Source organism: Chiloscyllium plagiosum, unplaced genomic scaffold, assembly GCF_037043375.1.
Source record: "Chiloscyllium plagiosum isolate Xiang-an unplaced genomic scaffold, Cpla_swu_hap1 HiC_scaffold_5, whole genome shotgun sequence".
Classification (NCBI taxonomy): Eukaryota; Metazoa; Chordata; class Chondrichthyes; order Orectolobiformes; family Hemiscylliidae; genus Chiloscyllium; species Chiloscyllium plagiosum.
Window position 1 is genome coordinate 106,530,093 of NW_028270143.1, and position 22,350 is coordinate 106,552,442.

Here is a 22,350-nt window from a genome sequence, read left to right on the forward strand (position 1 = left end):
GGACGGACGAGAGACAGGGCGGACGGACGAGAGACAGGGCGGACGGACGAGAGACAGGGCGGACGGACGAGAGACAGGGCGGACGGACGAGAGACAGGGCGGACGGACGAGAGACAGGGCGGACGGACGAGAGACAGGGCGGACGGACGAGAGACAGGGCGGACGGACGAGAGACAGGGCGGACGGACGAGAGACAGGGCGGACGGACGAGAGACAGGGCGGACGGACGGACGGACGAGAGACAGGGCCGACGGACGGACGGACGAGAGACAGGGCCGACGGACGGCCGGACGAGAGACAGGGAGGGCGGGCGGCCGGACGAGAGACAGGGAGGGCGGGCGGCCGGACGAGAGACAGGGAGGGCGGGCGGACGGACGAGAGACAGGGAGGGCGGGCGGACGGACGAGAGACAGGGTGGGCGGGCGGACGGACGAGAGACAGGGCGGGCGGGCCTACGGACGAGAGACAGGGCGGGCGGGCCTACGGACGAGAGACAGGGCAGGTGGGCGGACGAGAAACAGGGTGGGCGGGCGGGCGGACAAGAGACAGGGCGGGCGGACGAGAAACAGGGTGGGCGGGCGGGCGGACGTGAGACAGGGAGGGCGGGCGGACGGACGAGAGACAGGGAGGGCGGGCGGCCGGACGAGAGACAGGGAGGGCGGGCGGACGGACGAGAGACAGGGAGGGCGGACGAGAAACAGGGTGGGCGGGCGGACGGACGAGAGACAGGGAGGGCGGACGAGAAACAGGGTGGGCGGGCGGGCGGACGAGAGACAGGGAGGGCGGGCGGACGGACGAGAGACAGGGAGGGCGGGCGGCCGGACGAGAGACAGGGAGGGCGGGCGGACGGACGAGAGACAGGGAGGGCGGACGAGAAACAGGGTGGGCGGGCGGGCGGACGAGAGACAGGGCGGGCGAGAGACAGAGCGGGCGGGCGGACGAGAGACAGGGCGGGCGGGCCTACGGACGAGAGACAGGGCAGGTGGGCGGACGAGAAACAGGGTGGGCGGGCGGGCGGACAAGAGACAGGGCGGGCGGACGAGAAACAGGGTGGGCGGGCGGGCGGACAAGAGACAGGGCGGGCGGACGAGAGACAGAGCGGGCGGACGGACGAGAGACAGGGCGGGCGGGCGGGCGGACGAGAGGCAGCGAGGGGCACACAGACAGACAGCGAGGGGCACACAGACAGACAGCGAGGGGCACACAGACAGACAGCGAGGGACACACAGACAGACAGTGAGGGACACACAGACAGACAGCGAGGGACACACAGACAGCGAGGGACACACAGACAGAGATGTTGCAAGGGGCATTAGATGATAAAAGTGAGATTTATGGAGGATTCCACAGCAACATGAAAACAAGAAGGATTAATCCTTGCTGGCAATATTCTGCCTATGATGTGATGAGCCAGATAGGCCACAGTAAATCCAAGGAAGGATAACTCAGTTAAACAGGACGAAGTAGGAGGTAGCTAGAGGATAGTTTTTGAATTCTGAAAGAAAAAATGTTTAGAGCCAGACTTGTAGCCATATTTCTAGTAATGGCAGAATGACAGGAAAAGTAGCATCATGATTTCGGATATAAGAAGTAATTTATTTTCTGTTATTAAAGTCATGAAAGACGAATACAGCAAGACCACAAGATATAGGAGCAGAAGTAGGCCATTTAGTCCATCTAGTCAACTCTGCTACTTGAGATCATGGCTGATTTGATAATCCTCAATGCCATTTTTTGCCATACCCTCATAACCCTTGATTCCCATACTGATTAGAAATTTATCAATTTCAGCCTTGAATATACTTAGTGGCCCAGCTTCATCAGCTCTCTCGGGTAAAGAATTCCACAGATACAGAGAAGAAATTCCTCATCTGTCTTACGTGGGCAACCTCTCCATATCTGGGATCAACCCACTGAAAATTCTTTGGACTGCCTCCAAATTCCAGTTTATGCCCTCTGGCTCCAGACTCTTCTCCCATCTACCCTGTTAAGTCCCCCTTTGGTGCAAAGTTTCAATAAGGGCTCCTCTAATTCTTCTAGAGTCAAACAAGTTCAAGCCAAAGCGACCTAACCTTTTCTCATAAGAAAAGCCCTCCACATCTGGGATCAACCCATTGAAAATTCTTTGAACTGCCTCCAATTCCTGTACATTTTTCCTTAGATAAGGGGATGAAACTTCATAGGATTTCAATGTGGAATGACTCGTGTTTTGTTCCCTATTTTTGTACTCCATTTTCTTTTATATAACAGTCAACATTCCATTTACCTTCTCTGTTCCCCACTGAACTTAGACGCATAAATCACAAAAAGTCAGCTTTAAGATCCCAAATCCCTCTGTGTTGAGGCTTTCTGCAGTCATTGAAGTCTACAGCATGGAAATAGGCTCTTCGACCCAACTTGCCCATGTCACCCAGTTCTCACAATTTAAACCAGTGCCATTTGCCTGCGTACGGTCCTACATCAATGAGCTCTCCCCTCATCATCCTAAACTCCTTTGAGTACAGATCCAAAGTCCTCAACTGCTCCTCATATGACAAGCCCTTCATTCCCTGGATTATTCCTGTGAACCTCCTTTGGACCCTATCCAACACCAGCATATTCTTCCTTCGATATGGGACTCAAACTGCTCAAAATATTCCAAATGCAGTCTGACCAAAGCCTTGTACAGCCTCAGCAGTACATCTCTGCTCTGTCACAGAATCATAGAGAGGTACAGCATGGAAACAGACCCTTTTGTCCAACTTGTCCATGCCGACCAGATATCCTAAATTAATTTAGTCCCATTTGCCAGCACTTGGCCCATATCCCTCTAAACCCTTCTGATTCATGTATCCATCCAGATGTCTTTTAAATGCTGTAATTGTACCAGCCTCCACCACTTCCTCTGTCAGCTCATTCCATACACGCACCATTCTTTGCGTGAAAAAGGTGCCCCTTGGGTCTCTTTTAAATCTTTCCTATCTCACCTTAAACCTATGCCGTCTAGTCTAACCCAAGGACTGCCCCAACCCAGGGAAAAGACCTTGTCTATTTACCTTATCCACGCCCCTCATGATACCACTCAGCTTCTGACACTCCAGGGAAAATAATGGTGAGGTCCTAAGGATCAGGTTAAGTGTGCAAGTCCTGCCCTGATTTGCCTTTCCAAGGTGCAGTACCTCACATTTATTGAAATTAAACTCCATCTGGTTCACCTTAGCCCATTGGCCCATCTGATCAAGATCCCACTGTACTCTGAGGTAACTTTCTTCGCTGTCCACTGCACCTCCAATTTTGATGTCAACTGCAAACTTACTAACTATACCTATGTTCACATCCAAATCATTTATATAAATGATGGAACGCAGTGGACCAAGACGGAGGTCACAGGCCTCCAGTCTGAAAAGCAACCTTCCACCCTGTCTTCTACCTTCAAGCCAGTTCTGTATCCAAATGGCTAGTGCTCCCTATATTCCATGTGATCTAACCTTGCTAACCAGTCTATCATGAGAAACCTTGTTAAAAACCTTACTGAAGTCCAAATAGATCAATTGTCCAAATAGATCAAAGCCCTTCCTGAAGAAGGGCTTATGCCTGAAACGTCGATTCTCCTGTTCCCTGGATGCTGCATGACCTGCCGCGCTTTTCCAGCAACACATTTTCAGCTTTGTGTATTCTAACTCGTTTGAAATGAATGCTAACACTGCATTTGCCTTCCTAACTGCCAACTGATGTTAACCTTAAGAGAATCCCAAACAAGGGTTCCCAAGTCCCTTTCTGCCCCTTCAGATTTCTGAAACCTTTCTCCATTTAGAAAATAGTCTACCGCTCTGTTCTTTGGACCAAATTTGATAACCTCACACTTTCCCAACAATGAACCTTACTGAACTCCACTAGTTGCCCTTGAAGTAGTGGGGAGCTGCCTTTTTGAACCACAGCAGTCCATTTGCTGTGGGCAGTCCTAAAATACTATTAGGCAAGGAGTTCCTCTATTTTACCCAATGACATTAAAGGAACGGCCATATATTTCTGAGTCAAGATGGCAACTGACTTAGAGGAGAACTCATTGGTGGTGATGTTCCAGCGTTTCTGCTGCTCTTGTTCTTCTAGGTGGTAGTTGGTGTGGATTTGGAACATGCTGGCTAAATAACTTTAGTGAATTTCTGCAGCACTCTTGGAGATAATGCACACTGCTGATATTGAATGCAGATGATGGACTGAATCGCTATAGATGTGATGCCAATCAAACTGGCTGCTGTGTTCCTGGATGGTGTTAAACTAGAGACCTGTATTTATTTGGCAGGTGGGAAATATTCCATCACACTCCTGATCTATGCCTTAAGGATCATCAGGCTTGGGAGTCAGGAGGTTAGTTATTTGCTGCAGAATTCTTAGCTTCTTCTTTACTCTTATAGCCGTTTGTATAGCTAGTCCCTTAGTTTATGGTCACTGGTAACCGCAATATCTTGATAGTGGGGGGGCGCACAACGATGATGCCATTTAATATCGAGGGGCAATGATTAGATTCTTCCTTGCTGGATATGGTCATTGCCTGGCACTTAGATGGCATAAATACTACTCACCAATCGTCAGTCTGAACCTGGATACTATCTAGGTCCTGCTGTATCCAGATATGGCTTGCTTCAGTATTTCAGGAATTGTGAACATTGACGAATGCATATTGTTCCATTTCTGATCTTTTGATGGAGACATCATCATTGATGAAACAGGCGAAACTGACTGGCCTAGGAAACTACCCTGAGGAACACTCACAGAGATGTCCTGGAACTGAAATGACTGACTGCCAACAACCACAACCATTTGCCTTTGTGCCAGGCATATTTCAATCGGAGGGGTTTCCCCAATTCCCATTGATTCCCGTTTTGCTGGGGCTCCTGGATGTCAAGCAAATCTGGCCTTACACCTCACTTCTGGAATTCAACTCTTTTGTCATGTTTGAACCGATGTTGCAATGAGGTCAAGAGTTGGGTGTCCCTATTAGAAGCTGAATTGGAGTGTCAGTGAACTGTGCTACTTGTTAGCATTTTTGATGACATCTTCTATCACTTTACCCCACGGATTCAGAGTAGACTGATAGGGCAGTAATTGGATGGGTTGTATTTATCCTTTTTGTGTACAGGACGTACTTGGGCAATGTTTCAAATTATCATGTAGATGCCAATGTTGTAGCTGTATTGGAAGAGCTTGGCTAGGGTACAATAAGCTCTGGAGCACAGGTTTTCAGTACTTTTGTTGAAATGTTGTCTGGACCCGTATTCTTTGCAGTTTCTAGTGCCTCCTTACTGATTATGCTGTTCGGCACAGAAGTTGCACAGTTTCACCAAGTTGACACCGCTTTACACATATGCCAAGTGCTGCTGCTCCCACACTCCTCATTGAGCCACACATACCCCACGGCATGACAGGAATAGTGGAATGATGGATACGCCAGGCTATGAGATTAAAGATTGCATTGGGAGTAAAACTCTTCTGCTAATGGCCTAGAGCATCGCAGTCTTGAATGGCTCTACCTGTTCAAAGTCTATCCTATTTCACATGATGATACTGCCACAACACATCAGAGATTATTCTCAACATGAAGATGTTACCTTTCTTCCAAAAGAACTGTGTAGTCACTCTTACTAATATTGGCATGGACAGATGGATGCGCAGCTGGCAGATTGGTAAAGGTGAGGTCAAGTATGTTCTTCCCTCATCAGCTCTGTCTCTACCTGTTGCAGACCTTGTCTAGCAATTGGCCCTTTTAGGACTCGACCAGCTGGATCAATAGCAATGCTGCTGAGTTACTCTAGGAGACAGACATTGAAGTCCCTCACCCAGAGTACATTTTGTACCCTTGTGACTTTCAGTGCTTCCTCCAATTGGTGTTCAACATAGAGGAGCACAAAATAATCCAACGGAGGGGAATGGTAGGTTATAATCAGCAGGTGGTTCTCTTGCCGTGTTTCCCCTGATACATGAGGCATTCTGGGGTTCGGACTTAATGTTGAAGACATCCAGGGCAACACACTATCGATTCTGCACCTCTGTGCTAGCATCTCTGTTGGGTCTGTCCTGCTGGTGGGACAGGACATATTCGGGAATGGTGATGGTGTTGTCTGGGACGATTAAGAAATGATTCCGTTATGACTATATTGCTTGATTAGTTTGTGAGACAGCTCTTCCAGTGTTGGCACTAGCCTTAAAATGTTATTGAGGCCTTTGCAGGGTTGTCAAGGCTGCATTTGCTGCTGTCGCTTCCAGTGCCTTGAATGCCAAATGTTCTGCCCAGTTTAATTCCTTTTTTGAATTAGCAGTTGATAAAAATGAGTAGTTTATGAGTAAAGAATTAGATACTGGACCTATATCCCTGGAGTTTTGAGGAATGAGGGGTGATTGCAGGAAATTTACTTAATTTATACAGTGCATGAAAGGCTGGATGTAGATGAGATGTTTTCCCTTGCTGGAATGTAAAACCAAGGACATAATTTTTGGATTAATTTGAGGAATTTCTTCACTCAGAGGGTGGTGAATCTTTGGAATTCTCTACCTCAGAGGGCTGTGGAAGCTCAATCAATCATTGTGCACATGCAATACATTATTCAATAGATTTTTAGAGACTAATGACATCAACAAATACAGAGATAGTGCAGGAAACAGGCCTTGAGGCTGATGAGCAACCATGATGTAACTGAATGGCTGAGCAGTTTCAATGATCTGAATGCCTTCTCCTGTTCCCATATTTCTCAGCTCTTAAACCATCCTACTCGCTGAGTAGAGACAATGAATCAAGCATGAGCTCTTTCCTGGCCTGCAAAGGCTTGTTTCCATGCTATCAATAAACAATAATTGATAGTAGCTTGCAGGCTTCAGAAAACTTCCCAGACAAAGTGAATATATCAACAAAAGAATTAATGAATTGGCACTTTAAACATACCTGCTCATTACTTGTGGAAGAGATACTGGACTCTGCTTCTTCTTCCATTTTATCCTCTGCTTTACTCTTCCAGAACCTGCCGTCACGGACAAAACGCTGGTGCAGTTCAAGCTCATCGCAGGCTTTCTTCCAACCCAGACTTCGTTTTACCGCTAGCTGATGAACATTAACAGTAATGTCCTGGATATTCTCTGATGGAATCCATGCTCTGTAACCAAGAAGTTCATCTTTTATTTAACTAGCAAAGTACTGAACTAAACTTTAAATCTTCATTGGATCTTATTTTATGTATTTAAACAAAGACCTTTTCATAAAGTTTGCATCAGTAGCTTCCCAAATAATAAGCATCAATCAGCAACAACTGATTGCAGCACAGCAAGTCATAAAGGATAAATTAAATCAGAATTTACACAATTGTACTCCTAGGCCTCTCAATTTTTGATTACAAACTAAGAGTCAGCTAGTTCACATTTAAACTTTGTTCAATGGAATGCATTGAAAATTGGATAAAATCACATCATTATAACTTTATCTGCCTGTTCACTGTATTTAGTGGAATAGGGATATAACATTTATTAGTTTATAAATATATCACAATTACATTTTAATGAAAATTCTCTAAATGTAGATGACGTAAGGTAATTTTATTTTTTTTAGATAATTCCCACCCTGGTTTTCCCAAGCAAAGAAATACTACATTGGTTTGTGGTAAGGAACTACCTGCCAAGCCAATGTTTTCCCATGGTCCAATGCATGCCCCAATAATTTCATTTCAAAAATGATATTTAACTGTGTTTGAGCATCTGAATAACAAACAGGACTCTAGTTGAAGTGGTCCTGCACAGATTCTCAAGTAAAAAACTGCAAACATTAATCCAGATCTGCCTCAGGGTACAAACTGTTCCTATGTAGCAGCAGCAGTTCAATTATAATAGATTTAACGTACACTGAAGTGCACACATTCTTGTAGTACAGCTCCATTTAGGATTTTACAACAAAATCCAAACTCATTCTGACATTAGATTTGAATTTAAGGCAGCAAACTAATAATTAGTAATGACCTTCAACACAAAATACTTTTGGCAAAGCAGTAAAACTATTTGCTGTGACAGGCAAGACTGAGCTACCTGGGGAATTTGTAATTTCTTTTTATTTATTAGCTGAACCTGACATCTGTTTATTCCAGTATAGTTTAAATAGAATTAACAAATCAAGCAGATGAAAATTAGCAACTGGAAACAGCTCAGTAGCTTAGAAAGAAATGAATGGAAATAGTCTAGTCAACTTCATTCAATAAGACAGCGATTTAGCTTTTCCATGCTAAAGATGCTTAGTCATCAACTAATAAGCTCTCATCTGTTCAAATGGTTCAATCTGATCAAGTTTTTACTAAATTGAAACAACCAAGGGAATTACTTCATGTTAAGGTTACATTCTCACATGCATCACATAATACAACCTATCGTCAAAGTTGTAATATTACACTCCATGGCATAATGCCAATGCAATAACCAACATACGCAAAGGATAGAGGCTTTGAATAAACATAACTGTTGAAGTTGAACTAGAGAAAGCAAACTTTCTAGTAGTCTAAACAAAGTAACTCTGTTAGTAGAAACACCATGGAAAAATCTTGTACAGAATAATGACATTAACACCAATTCCTCAAGCACGAATGGATCTGCATAACCAAGGGCATCATACAAACATAAAAATTAGGAGCAGTAGGCCTTTCAGCCTCTCTTGCTTGCTCTATAATCAACAAGACTGGTTTGATCAACTGCACACTTTCACTTATTCCAACAACTATTGACTCCATTGTTCATAAAGACTTTTTCTACTTCTGCTTTCTATTACCCTGCTTCCACCTTTCTCCAAAGATTCACAACTCAGAAAAATAATTCCTCACTTTTATCATAAATGGGACACACGTTATCTTTGAACTGTGCCGTCCTGTTTTTACATTCCAACACTGCAACCCCCTGCCCGCAATAAACAGTCAATTTGCCATCCTAATCACTTGCGGTTCCTGCATAGTAACACTGTGAGACTTACACACACCCTGATCTCTCTGTTCCTCAGTCTTCTGCAATCTCTCCCCTTTTAAACAATGTGACGTTTTTCTTTACTTCAGGTCAAAGTGGCTTAAAATTCACATTTTCACACATTATACGTCATTCCTACATCTTTGTCCATTCATTTAACCTAACTATATCCATTTGCAAACTATGTCCTCTTCCTATGTACCTCTGTATCATCAGGAAGGTTAGCAACTATGCAAGCCCCATCATCCATCAATGATATGAAGTGTAAATGATGGATGCCCCCAACTATCCAGTTGTAATACCTGCCAACTCAACAGTACGGATTTATGCCTACCCTCTGTTTCCTATTAGCCAACCTAATCATGCCAATGTGTTATCCTCTACACTATGAGCTCTTACTTTGCACAGTAACTTTGATGTAACATTATCAAATGCCTTCTGGAAATTTAAGTACATCACACCTCTTTGAAGTAAAAAAAAATTGGATAAAGAACTCTACTAAATTATTGAAACACAAAATCATGTTGACTCTGATTGTATTAAGATTGTCTAAGTGCCCTTCTATAGCCTCCTTAATAATACAGTCATAGAGATAAACAGCACGGAAACAGACCCTTCAGTCCAACCCGTCCATGCCAACCAGATATTCCAACCCAATCTAGTCCCACCTGCCAGCACCTGGCACATATCAGTCTGAAACCTTCCTATTCATATACCCATCCAGATGCCTCTTAAATGTTGCAATTATACCAGCCTCCACCACTTCCTCTGGTAGCTCATTCCATTCACACACTACCCTCTGCATGAAAACGTTGCCCTTCAAGTCTCTTTCATATCTTTCTCCTCTCACCCTAAACTTATGTCCTCTAGTTCTGGACTCCCCCATCCCAGGGAAAAGACTTTGTCTATTTATCCTATCCATGCCCCTCATAATTTTGTAAAGTCACCCCTCAGCATCTGATGCGACAGGAAAAAGCCCCAGCTTGTTCAGCCTCTCCCTGTAGCTCAAATCCTCCAACCCTGGCAACATCCTTGCAAATCTTTTCTGAATCCTTTCTAATAGGTACTTTCACTAAAACTGATGTTCAGCTAACCAGCTTACAATTTCCTGTTTTGTGGTCTCCTTTCTTTTTCGAATACACGATTCACATTTGCTGTTTGCCAATCTGATGGGACCTTTATAGAAATACTAAAGTATTTTGGAAAATTAAAACCATCTTGCTCCCATTCACTTTCTAATTTACAATTATTTTAAACACTGCTATACAGTTAAGCCAGAGCAAAGTGTTTGTTCAATTCATCCGTTATTGCTTCATTTTCCATTATTAAATTCTCAGATTTTAAGTGAAAACTCTAAATGACAGTAAAAGGGTCCTGATAAATGTGAAAAACGAATCAGGAGGTGGATTGCATCAGCTTGGGAAAACAGGCAATTAGCAGTGCTCTTTATGAAGTTGATAAGAGCTTTATATCCTTTGGCGGAGTAGATTTGATTAGATTAATCAACTTAAAGTTAATAATCGTAACCCTCCTTTTTGCTACTGTGGCGCAAGGTGACTGAACATGACATTTTTTCAAAGAAAGTAATTGTATCCTTTATATTTATATAATGACAGAAAGAAAATAAAATGCCTAGATTAATCCATTCATGATGCCCAAATTTGGTGTCAGCCAAAGTTAGATCACAAGGATCCAATTTCTGCAAGTGGCAACTAAATAAATCCTCAACTGTCAATACCAGACACTGTACCAGATGAGTAAAATACTTCCCAATTTTGCCTTGCCTAACAATTCTTTTGCACATGGAAGCAGTTTAAAATATTATATTCTGTAGTTATGAATAACAGATTTGGATAGAACAGATTTACATTATACACTCTGATTCAAGTCTCAGCAAGCAGCCACCAGGTAACACTTACTTTTCATTGGGTACCTGTTTCTGAAAAGCTACCATCCAAAATATGGATTGCTAAAGTTTGAAACAGAAAATGCTGAAAATGAAAGAGTCAATCTGAAATGTCAACCTTTTCTCTCCACAGATGCTGAGACCTACAGAGTTTTTCCAACATTTTCTGCCCTGTTGTTTACTTCTAATTTTCAGTCCCTTATTGTGAAGTCATTGTGTACGTCACATTCTGCTGACTTATTAAATTGGAAACTTCCCTTCAACCTGTTTCCTACTAGCAAGAAAATTAAAAACTACTCTGACAAATCAGCAATCTTTATCAACATAATATCTATCATTGGAGCAACAATATCTATTTTTACGCTTTTCAAGTACATCCTAATGGTTGGTTCACAAACACAAATTTGTGATAATAAATAATAAGTTCAATCCCATTGAACTGGTAGTGGTGGTGGTGGGGGGAGGTTTCAGCAATGCTGCAGGTCCCTTACTCACAAGTGTGTGTCTGCTCAGAAATAAACTCTGAGACAGAGAGAGGGAGCAAGGCAGGCAGAGCAAGGAAAAAGGAAACTTCAGAAAACTCCAAGCCACAGAGGAGAGGCATTGAATCAATTAATCGAATAATCAATTATCCAAACGAAATATTGCCCATCTCGTTCAGATAATCGAGGTTCCTCTGTATTTACTACCACCACCATCACCCCCCATTCCCTGTATTTGTAACCTCAAATATCAGTGACTAAACTGCTCTCTATTTCTTTCTCTCCCTTTTTTCTGCATTTTTCACATGCATCCTTCATTTTTCACCTTCACTTTCCTTTTACAAGAATCTAACAATTGCAGTCTGCCTACCTTCAGGTAGAGTTCGAATTTTTCATGCACCTTCACTATCTCACTATTTTCTCAAACAGTGGTTTTGCCCATGTTTGTAACTTCCTCTGAGTGCCTGAACTAATTTGTTCCCCTGTCCAAAATCCATGTTTTACAGTCTGAATGATATTTCCACTACTGGCAATATTTCTTTCTTTGCTCGCAATTTAGTTTTTTATTCCTTCACTTGGGAATAAGATCTCAGAATTTGTGCATTGATGGATCTGAACTGCTATCGCTACCTAGTACGATCACAAAGTTGTGCACTACAAATACAAACCATGATTTTGACAGAGGTGAGCACAATAAGAATTCCTTACTTGTCAGAATGCGCCAAAATTTCCTCTTTTATCAGCATCATTGTTGTACTGCAGGGAGTGACTTACCTATCTCATATGGTTTTTTTTAATACCTGCAAAGCGCCCAGCTGTCTCTCCCAACTCACTGCGCATCATCATCAATGTGAAATGTCAAATTTGTCTCTTTCTACAGGTTCATCGAGGCATTCTCTGATTTTTGGATAGATTTCCAGCTTCAATAGCATTAGACTTTGTATGAGATAAGGTGTAGTTCACTCCAAGCTCTATAGGATGAAAAGCAGCTGCTCTTGCACACAGTGGAGCTGCTTTCAGCCCGTTCACAATGTTGCATCAACATAGATCGGTTCCTTCACAATTCAACCAACTATTGCACATTTCTTACTTCATAAACTTGACCTCCTCAAATAATAGATTTCTGAGATTCTAGACTATTCTCTGTCATTATACATTAGGATTCATTATTCTAACATCACCAATAATAGCACAGAGTGCAAGTACAAATACCAAGATTTCCAAAATCCAACTGGGAACAGATGAAGTGTTGATCATGGAGGTTTTAATCTGTAACATTACTGCCCCTGGAGGAGGTCATACCTTAGAACATCCAATGTATTTAAAATGGACTAAAGCAAATCATTCCACTCAAATTCAAGATGCTATGAATTATTTAAAAATTTACATTTATGAGTTTAAGACACACATTTTTAATTATTTTTGATCCATGGCTCATCAAACAATTTTGAAAGTATCGTCTTACTTCAAAGTGAAAACTATGGGGATAGGTTGGAAGTTCTACTGTAAATTTGTAATGAAAAAACTGCAAGATTAATCACTAACTTTGTTTCACAGCTAGCATATCAAGTATCAGCAGAATGATATTCTACAACTCCAGGAATAATTCCAATCTACAGTAACTGTAAATCTATTGCGTGCTTTTGCTACGGTTCTTCACTTTGGCGAAAAGATAATAAAGAAAAGTAGGTGCAAAACATTTGGGCAGCTACAGACATTAATAAGTTCTCAGCTCAACTCAATCTCCCTTTCCTGCCTGCACCTCAATATCCCCATATCCCTCATCACCAAAAATATGACTAATTCAGTCTCGAATATACTTAGTAACCTAACTTGCTCTGCTCTCTAGGGTTGAGAATTTCAAGATGCTCAAAAAACAAAGTTGCCATCACAGTCTTAAATCAAAACACTTCTTTCTGAAAATATATCTAGTTCAAGCTTCCCTTATGATATGCATCTCAGCATGTCCCATGCCAAGTCCCCTCAGAATCAGGTAATTTTCAATAAAATCACCTCTCAATCTTCTAAACTTTAACAAGAGTAGGCTTGACATTTGATCACAAGACCTACATCCCAGGAACCAAGCAAAGGAACCTTCACCTGAACTGCCTTAAGCACAAGTAAATGACTGTCTAAATGAGAAGGCAAAACAGTTTTTCAGTACTCTAGGTGTGCTCACCACACTTTGCATCATCATAGCAAGATTTCACTACTCTTGAACTTCACTCCTTTGCAAATAAAATGCATTTAATATTCAATTAAAAACAGAAAAGGCTGCAGAAAGTTAGAAGGTCTGGAAAGAGAAACAGAGTTAACACTTTGAATCCTACATAACTCGTTTTTAAGGTGTGAAATCATGTCGGACTTGAAATGCCAATTCTCTTTCTCTCTCTCTCTCCAGATAATGCCAGATCTGTTGAGCTTCTACAGCATTTCTTCTTTTATTTCAGATTTCCAGCATTTGCAGACTGCTTTTATTGCACAGTCAATAAACATATAAATAGAAAGCAGGAATTTTCAGCATTGGCTCGCCTGAGGCCCACTGAAAATGTTACCTAGTAGGGTAACGAAACATCTGGAAATGAACCTTGCAGCTCAGCGAGCAAACCTTTGTCATAACAAAATGGAACAAATTAGAGGAAACGTACAACACCATTAACAATATCCTGATAGGTGTAAAATTCACAAAAGAGGAGAGGAATGACAACAGACTTCCATTCCTAAACGTGACAGTTGAACGTAGAGTTAACGGAGAGCTTCAAACCAGAGTCTACAGAGAAACAACAAACACAAACCAAATGCTTAACTTCAGAAGCAACCATCCCAACACCCACAAACAGAGCTGCATCAAGACATTATTTCAATGAGCTACATCACACTGCAGTACCCAAAAACTACAACAAGCAGAAGAAAATACCTATACAACATTTTCAAGAAAAACTGATACCCAATAAACACAATCCACCGATTCCTTAGAAACAATCCCAAACAAGCAGACACAACGCAACCAAAAACTACACCCACATTACTTTTCAAAGATGCATCCGAAATGACTTCCAGACTAGTCAGATCCCTTGGCATCATGGTAGCTCACAAACCTACTAACACACTTAAAACAGACTAATGAAATTAATGGATCCATTAGGTACTACCAGAAAATCTAACATCATTTACAAGATATCATGCAGGGACTGTAAAACAAGCAGGAACCTTGTTGGGCAAACAAGCAGGAACCTTGCCACCAGGATACACGAACACCAACTAGCCACCAAAAGACACGACCTAATATCACTAGTTTTCATCCATACAGACAAAGGAGGACTCCACTTTGACTGGGACAATACACACATCCTAGGGCAGGCGAAACAAAGACACGCACAAAAATTCTTAGAGGCATGACTTTCTAACCAGAACTCCATCAATGAACACATCGATTTAAATCCTATCTACCGGAAAAAAAAAAGAACCGGAAATGACATCACCCACCTTAAGAAACCAAGATCTATAAAGAGAGAGGCAGGACATACCACGAGCGCTTCACTGATTATATTATCTAGTATGGTGATGAAACGTCTGAAAACAAATCTTCCAGCTCAGTGAGCTAACTTACATAATAAAATAGGAATTAATACTGTTTGGGAAATAAATAATCAAGCCTACAAATGAAATAAACACAGAACATTTAATTAGTTGCATACATATTTATTTATTTCAAATAAACACTAGCTATACAAAACTAACAAGTGTCGTACCTCTGATGATGATGTCCAAAGAAGCGCACATCCACCTGATTGTCTTGGCGTTGCATGACTTTGGCAGGCCAAAACCCAAATCCTTTCATTCGGGCCCACACCAACTCATGATTGGGAACCTGAGGTGTAAAGGAAATTTCAAAAATGTAATATTTGTTTCAACTTAACAGTCAATTCGTTTGAAACTTTTAATTTCACCAAGGGTTATACTGCTCAGAGAATTTCTTTTTAACTATCTTAAAGCAAATCCCTAGAGAGAACATTTTATGTAATTTTGCATAGCCACATGCTTGATCCCAGCGCTGCTACTCATAGGTCACAATTTGATCTAAGAGGAGAACTTTACAGTCACTTAACAAATGCAAATACAAAAAAGATCTCTCCACAGCTTCCATTAAAAGATCATTATCACACGTTTAAGTCACCTGCATGCTACCAAGGCTTGGATAAGCAAAGGCTTCTCTAAGCTGAAGATCAGAAAAACTCTTTTGGTTGCAAAGAACTAACCCTGCGCCATCAGTCTCAGTGGCTGCCATCTCAAGTTAAACTGGGATGCACATATCGCTGACATCCTAACCAAATCAGGACTGAGTTTCCTCACTCACATCCACACCTTAACATATTTCTCCTTCTGCCTTTTTCACTATTGCCTCTTTATTTCCTATCTTGCCACTGCAATTGTTTTAAACTAATAAATAAAATAAATAAAAATTGAGTAAAATTTTTATAAAGTATATATTTTTCTTTTGCTTTCCTGTTAATCAGTACCTCTTATCCAGTGATGTTAAAACTCTTGATGCTTCTTAATACCTATCAAGCCTTTTTTTAAAAAAAGAGGCAGGAACAACTTCTTTACTTTTAAATGGCCTTTGACTTTTCAGAAAACCTGATTTACAGTACAACTCCAAAGTAACTCACCTCCTGACTTCTTAAAGTCTGCCCATCATTTATAAGGCACAATCTGAAGTGTGAAGGAATAACCCCCCCCCTCCTTCCCTGGATAAGTGTAGTACCAACAACACTAAATGAATTTGGCACCATCCAGAGTGAGGCAGCCTACTTCATTTACATTACATCTATCACTGTAAAATATCATTCCTTCCACTGGCAGCAGTGTGCACACTATGTACAGGATGCACTACAACAACTCACCAAGACTCCTTCACAGTATGTTCCAAACCCATGACATCTACCAGCTAGACAGACAAGCGCAGATGTATTAGATCACTACCACCTGCAGGTATCTTCCTGCCTACACCACACACCTGACTTGCAACATCCCAGTGAACAAAACAACAAAACACAAATACTGAAGATTCATGCCCTTGTGTCAAATTAGATAAAATCAGTGATCTTTAAATACATCCCAAACAATGACTACGAACAGATATATATCCTCACCATTTACCACAAATTATCAACAAAAAATAATCAGTAAATTTTGATAATTGGTCCATTAGTTAAATTCCTTCCCTCACACTTCAATGAGAAAAATCTTTGTCCATAACATGTTGGAAGTGCAAGCTAATAATGATGGAGCTAGGACCAACTCTTATTAACCTGTAACATTTAAACACTGAGAAAGAAGATGGGAATGACAGAAGGAAACAGGACAACTTAAAGAAAGAAAGAGTTGGATTGGGCTAAGAATGGATGAAAAAACAAATAGAAAAAAGCTATAAAATTTAAAAATTGTTAAACCACCAAGAACAATTAATATTTACAGAGTTGAGATTCCACAGTATCCCCCCTATTGTGAAAGCAGGCCTTCAATCAAGTCCACCCTGACTCTCCGATGAGCATCCCACCCAGACCCACCTTGCTGCATTTCCCATGGCTAATCTATACATTCCTAGACACTGTGGGCAATTTATCCTGGCAAATCCACCTAACCTAACAATTCTAAATTTCTGTCAGTACTTTAATTTATTGTTATTGTGCAAATGCAGACATTGCTCGAAATTCATGGAAAGGCTGATGGTCAGTTCTCGACTTTCCCTCAATTAAGAAATGGACATATCCACACATCAGATCCATACCACTGTTGTTCCTTCCTTCTATTCCATTTAATATAGGGGTTGTCAACCTTTTTGCTTCCGAGGTTCATCTGAAACCGCACCCCCCCCCCCCCCCCCCTCATCATACCCTTTTCCATGATACAAGTATTTACAGACCTCTTAATAACATTACAGAAGTATCCTTTATATATTACATTTGATACACAATTAAACATTTACAACTTTTGTTTTACTTAATATAAAATTGGTTGGCGCTGAGCACCAAAGTCAATTCCAGTGCTGGAAATACTCAGAAGGTCAAGCAACATTTGGGCAGAGAATGAGACAAAGTTAACATCTTAAGGCCAATGGTCCTTCAGCAGAAATGGTCAGTCATCAAGCTGAAATGTTAACTTCAGTTCTCTTTTCATCTGCTGAGTGTTTTCCAATATTTTCTTTCTTTCATTTCAAATTTCTAGTATCTGCAGTGTTTTGTTTGATTGCATGCAAGATGCTAAAGCTGCAATAGTCTCTCAGCAAGAACAATTACACAGACAATAATTAGACATCAAAATATCTCAATATTCTGGAGATGATTCATACTGGACTCCAAATGTTAATTCTGTTTCTCTGAAGTTGCCAGAACTGCTAAGTTTCTCCAGCATTCTCTATGCTTGTTTCCAATTTTCACCATCTGCAATATTTTGCTTTTATTACATTTTCCATGTTGTGGATGAGGGAAATGCTTTGACAGCTTCCTCAAAACTATTTGAATGATTTGTCTACCCTTCGGAATTCCTAGAATGAGGGCCAGATGTATGGAATCCTCACGTGCGCAAACATTTGGCAGCTTCTTCTAAATTCAGAGAATATGGGTATTACTAGCTGGATCAACATTTATTCACCATCTGTAGTTGCCTTTGAGAAGATGGTTGTGAGCTGCCTTCCTGAACTGCTGCAGCCCATGTATTATAGGTAGGCCTGCTGCCATGAAGGAGGCAGATCGAGGAGTTTGACCCAGCGATACTGAAGGAACAGAGATATATTTTTAAGTCAGGTTGATTAGTGGTTTGGAGGGGAACTACAATTGGTCATCGTCCCATCTATTTGCTGTCCTGTCCTTCTGGATGGTAGAGATTGAGAGTTTTGAAGGTGCTGACTGAGGATCTTTGGTGAATTTCTGCAGTGTATCTTGTAGATAGTACACACTGCTGCTACTGAGTGTCAGTGATGGAGGGATTGGATGCTTGTAGATGTAGTGCCAATTAAGTAAGCTGCTTGGTCCTGGATGGTGTCAAGCTTGAGTGCTGTTGGGGCCCCACTCATCCAGGTAAGTGGGAAGTATTCCACCACACTCCAGACTTGTGCTTTATAATGGTGGACAGACTTTGGGGTGTCAGGAGGTGAACTATCCACAGCAGTATTCTGACCTGATCTTGCAGTCCATGTGTTTACGTGGCGAGTTCAGTTACATTTCTGGTTAATCACATTGATAGGGGGAATTTCAGTGATGTTAAGGTCATTGAACATCGGGGGAAATATTGGATTCTCAAATTGCTTATTGCCCGGCACTTGTGGTGCGAATGTTAATTGCCACTCGTCAGACAAATCTGAATGTTGTGCAAGCCCATTTGGAAACCGGCTGATTCAGTACCCTTAGGGATATGAACTTTGGACAGTCAGTGAATGTCAGCATTTCAGATCTTAAAATCCTTATGATGGAGGGAAGATGAAACAGCTGAAAATGGTTAGGCCTTGTAAACAGGCTTTAAGGACAAGCTGGAATCCAGTTGGGGTCACAGATCTTTCTTGTTTTTCATCCATTTGATTGCTTGCAGAAGCTCACAACTGGCAGCTGGTTTAATCATGGATACTCCACTGTAATGGGAGACAGACTGGACAGCATCAACTGCCACTGTGGATTCATAGTTGAAAGGCTGTCAAAAGCATTCTTTCCAGCATTAATGAATAGCACTAGCATCCTTAAAATGAAACACCATTCTCTGAGTGAAAGGGATTTTGTTTTAACCATTTAATATTGATGGAAATGATAGTTTTGAAAAAGCTTCATGTCATGACAGTCAACATATTATTGGATCGGTCAGCCTTACGTTTCTTATCCCATCATCTTGTTCTTTCAGATCTGACTCTGGACATCAGTCTTTGGCTACTGGAATGCTTCCTTCCTGATTTAAGATCTTGGATTTTTCTGCCAGGTAATGAAGATTGCACATTTTATTCTGGAAAGTTATGTATTTTAGTATCATTATTTGCATCAAATGTGATCTTGATGATGATGACACTCAAGCCTATTTGATCCCACCATTCTGGAATTAAGTTTGATAAGTGAATATTTTCTAAACTGGCAGTGACATGCATTTGAAAATTCCTCTCTTTGGCAGGGCTGCTTTAAGGCTGAGTCAGTGGTCTACCTTCTCTTAGATTTTTCATCCAAAAGTTTTCAAAGGCACAAAATGTATTAGCAAGTGTATTAAGTCTAATCCTGCTTAACATGTTAGTGACAATTTTTATATTGCACTTATAAATTTTTGGCAATTAAAATACAACTTGAGAGATCATGTTGAATATTGTATATAGGAAATTATTTTTAATTTTTATTGAAATAACACTTGCATTAAAAAATGACAAAGAACACTGCCCTTCTGGTTGTGTGGTATTCATTTGATGAGGGTATATGAGGTATAAGGCTGTTTTTTCTCAAATAAACAAACTAATGCATAGGCAGCAAGCTTCCAGCAGGTGGAAATCCATGAAATAACACAAATATTTATACTCTCAATCAGAAAAATCACACAAGGCAGCATGCATAGGGATGCACTGACCTTGGCATTTAAATACACAATCACAACATGTAACAGATTAAGTCTATGGTCCATTCAACTCTAACTTGAGTGTGAATTTTATCGCAGACAAAGTGAAACAAAGAAACAAAGTAAAAGTGATGCAATGCTCCCATATATAATTAATTGGATGTGTGAATTCAGTTGCAACTAATGTAGGCTCTCCTGCAAATGTGTTCAGAGTTTAGAACACATTGGCACTCTCTTTCGAGTGCAAGAAATTGAAAATGTTGCATGATGGGAGTAGCACATACTTTTCTGACTTTGAACGCAAGTCCCATTTTTGGGTAGCATAGAATGAGTTTGACCAGAACCACAATTTGTTTAAATTATTCAGTAATGACAAAAGTAGGAGTATGGTCCATTCTCCAACACTGATATGTCACAATGAGAACATAAATTTCAAAAATAGGAATTTATTTACACACTTACACAAGGATAGCAGAACCAGTTCTCAGGTCGTGAATTGGACAAGTAGAAACAGTTCTTGCACAGCTGAAGTTCTGCCAACTAGAAAACAAAATGAAGTGCTAGCAGCAGGTGAAATGAAGTTGATTTAAATTTGAAACACAATCAATTTGCATTTAGAGCTACTGAAATGTTACATTTCCTTGTCATACTTAATTATTAATAAATTAATTGCTCCTTACAAACACTCTCCATCTTCCAAACAGCATCGAAAATGATTTTGCAGTATTTTTTGTATCAGATCACAAATTTAAAAAGTTTACAAGAAAATAAAAACCTTCTTATATTGCTAAAAAGAAATCTTTTGCCAAAATGTAGAGCACTCATCGGGAGAAATGTAAAAGTGGCAACTTCCAAATGATCCACACTACAGGAAGAATAGATGTCATTTGTTGGCAAGTTGGTTTTTGGCTGAGACGTTGCCATGGAAAAAGTAATGGGAATTAATAGGTTCCCCAAACTCCCAGCTAATACAAAATAAAAGCACAAGACTCAAATATATTCCTCCTGTTTGCAGAAAACAGGACCCTATGCCTGAAATGATGCAATTTCTAGTCAGCGTAAAGGAGACTGAATACCTTAAACTCATGGTTAGTTTAGCTGGTAGCACACTTGTAATTGTTCAACAAGTGTTGCCCACAGAATTGCATCTAACAGGAGATGGTTTCTTTCAGATTTTGCATGTGCAAGCTGGTGGAGTACAGTCTGTACTCTGCAGTTACTAGGTTTTACTGGGTGTAGAACCCGCAGATTCTTCGATGATTTTAAAGTAAGTCAAGTTGGCATATTCTGGAGATTAAGTTGTGTTGGAGCAGATGCCAATAGGTACTCATCTAAATCTATCTGTACTTAGTGTGGAATGCATATAATTTAAAATGGCTCTAATAAAAACAATGCTGTGGCTGCACTGGGAATAGATGAGGCACGATGAGAACCATTCTAGTTAAAAGATTCCAGAGTCAATCTAAAACTATATTTTTTACATTACTATAGCAAGCACCAATACTGGCTCCTAAGGTTTAGGTGGCTGCATTGTATAACCACTTCTGATAGAGGTGGCTCTAACTGTAGCTATTGAGTTTGACTAATAAGTTGTAGCATTGGTAATTGACTTTAGATTTCATAGCTTACCTCATGGCAAGTGTCTTTAAAAAGAGCCCTGGCTACTTCTGCCTGGTCACTATCAGCTGCCAAAAAAAAAGAATGATGTAACTAAAAAATAATTACACCATCAACTATTGAAAGATAGAAGCGAGACATTATTTACTATAACGTACAAGTGATAGGAGGGAACGTGGTTGCAAAATGTTAATCAGGATGAAACAGCCATATCTCAATGGTAGCATGCCTATCTCAGAATCAGAAAAATCTCGGGTTCAAGCCTCACTTGAGCTCTCAAGCAGATATTTCAGTGGAAAACTGAATTTAAACAGTCATATAGCATGAAATCAGACCCTTTGGTCAGAATTAAAAGAACTATCCTAGTGCACTGGCTAATATTTCTCCTTCAGTAACAACACCGAAAGCAGATAACTCATGTGCAAATTGGTTGTAGTCGTCCCGTACATTTTAAATGTAATTAATTGTCTTAAAGTGCATTGGAACATCCCAAAGCTGTCTCCTCTTTTTAAAAAAGTAGTCAGATTTTGAAATGACGATACAAACTTGATGCAAATGCATTAATGCACAGAAAAAAGCCAGGAATTCTTACTAAAATGGGAAATCAAAATATGATTGCAGTAACAAACGTAGCAGCATATGGCACAGCAAATGTAATAAGCAACTAAATGACAGGTACTAAACTTTCAACATGTTTGGGAAAGTGTGAAGGAAAAGAGAGAAGAGTCAGAGGCTTATAGCCTGCTGCAGAATAAGTTAGGAACCAAACTGATTTATTATGGATTGAGTGCAGAGATCGGTGAT

The 22,350-nt window shown here is 40.8% G+C and overlaps 1 protein-coding gene across 4 annotated transcripts in view; it reads right to left on the reverse strand.

The window, feature by feature from the left end:
- The window catches only part of zmynd11 (zinc finger, MYND-type containing 11), a 199,753-nt gene that overhangs the window by 44,621 nt on the left and 132,782 nt on the right, over positions 1 to 22,350 (reverse strand). For all 4 annotated transcript variants that reach the window (XM_087987554.1, XM_087987552.1, XM_087987553.1 and 1 more), the window contains 4 exons: positions 21,559 to 21,614; positions 20,392 to 20,469; positions 15,102 to 15,220; positions 6,917 to 7,124 (listed from right to left, as the gene is read on the reverse strand). In XM_087987554.1, the coding sequence (XP_087843680.1) occupies positions 6,917 to 7,124; positions 15,102 to 15,220; positions 20,392 to 20,469; positions 21,559 to 21,614 (461 nt within the window). The remainder of the gene's footprint in view (positions 1 to 6,916; positions 7,125 to 15,101; positions 15,221 to 20,391; positions 20,470 to 21,558; positions 21,615 to 22,350) is intronic.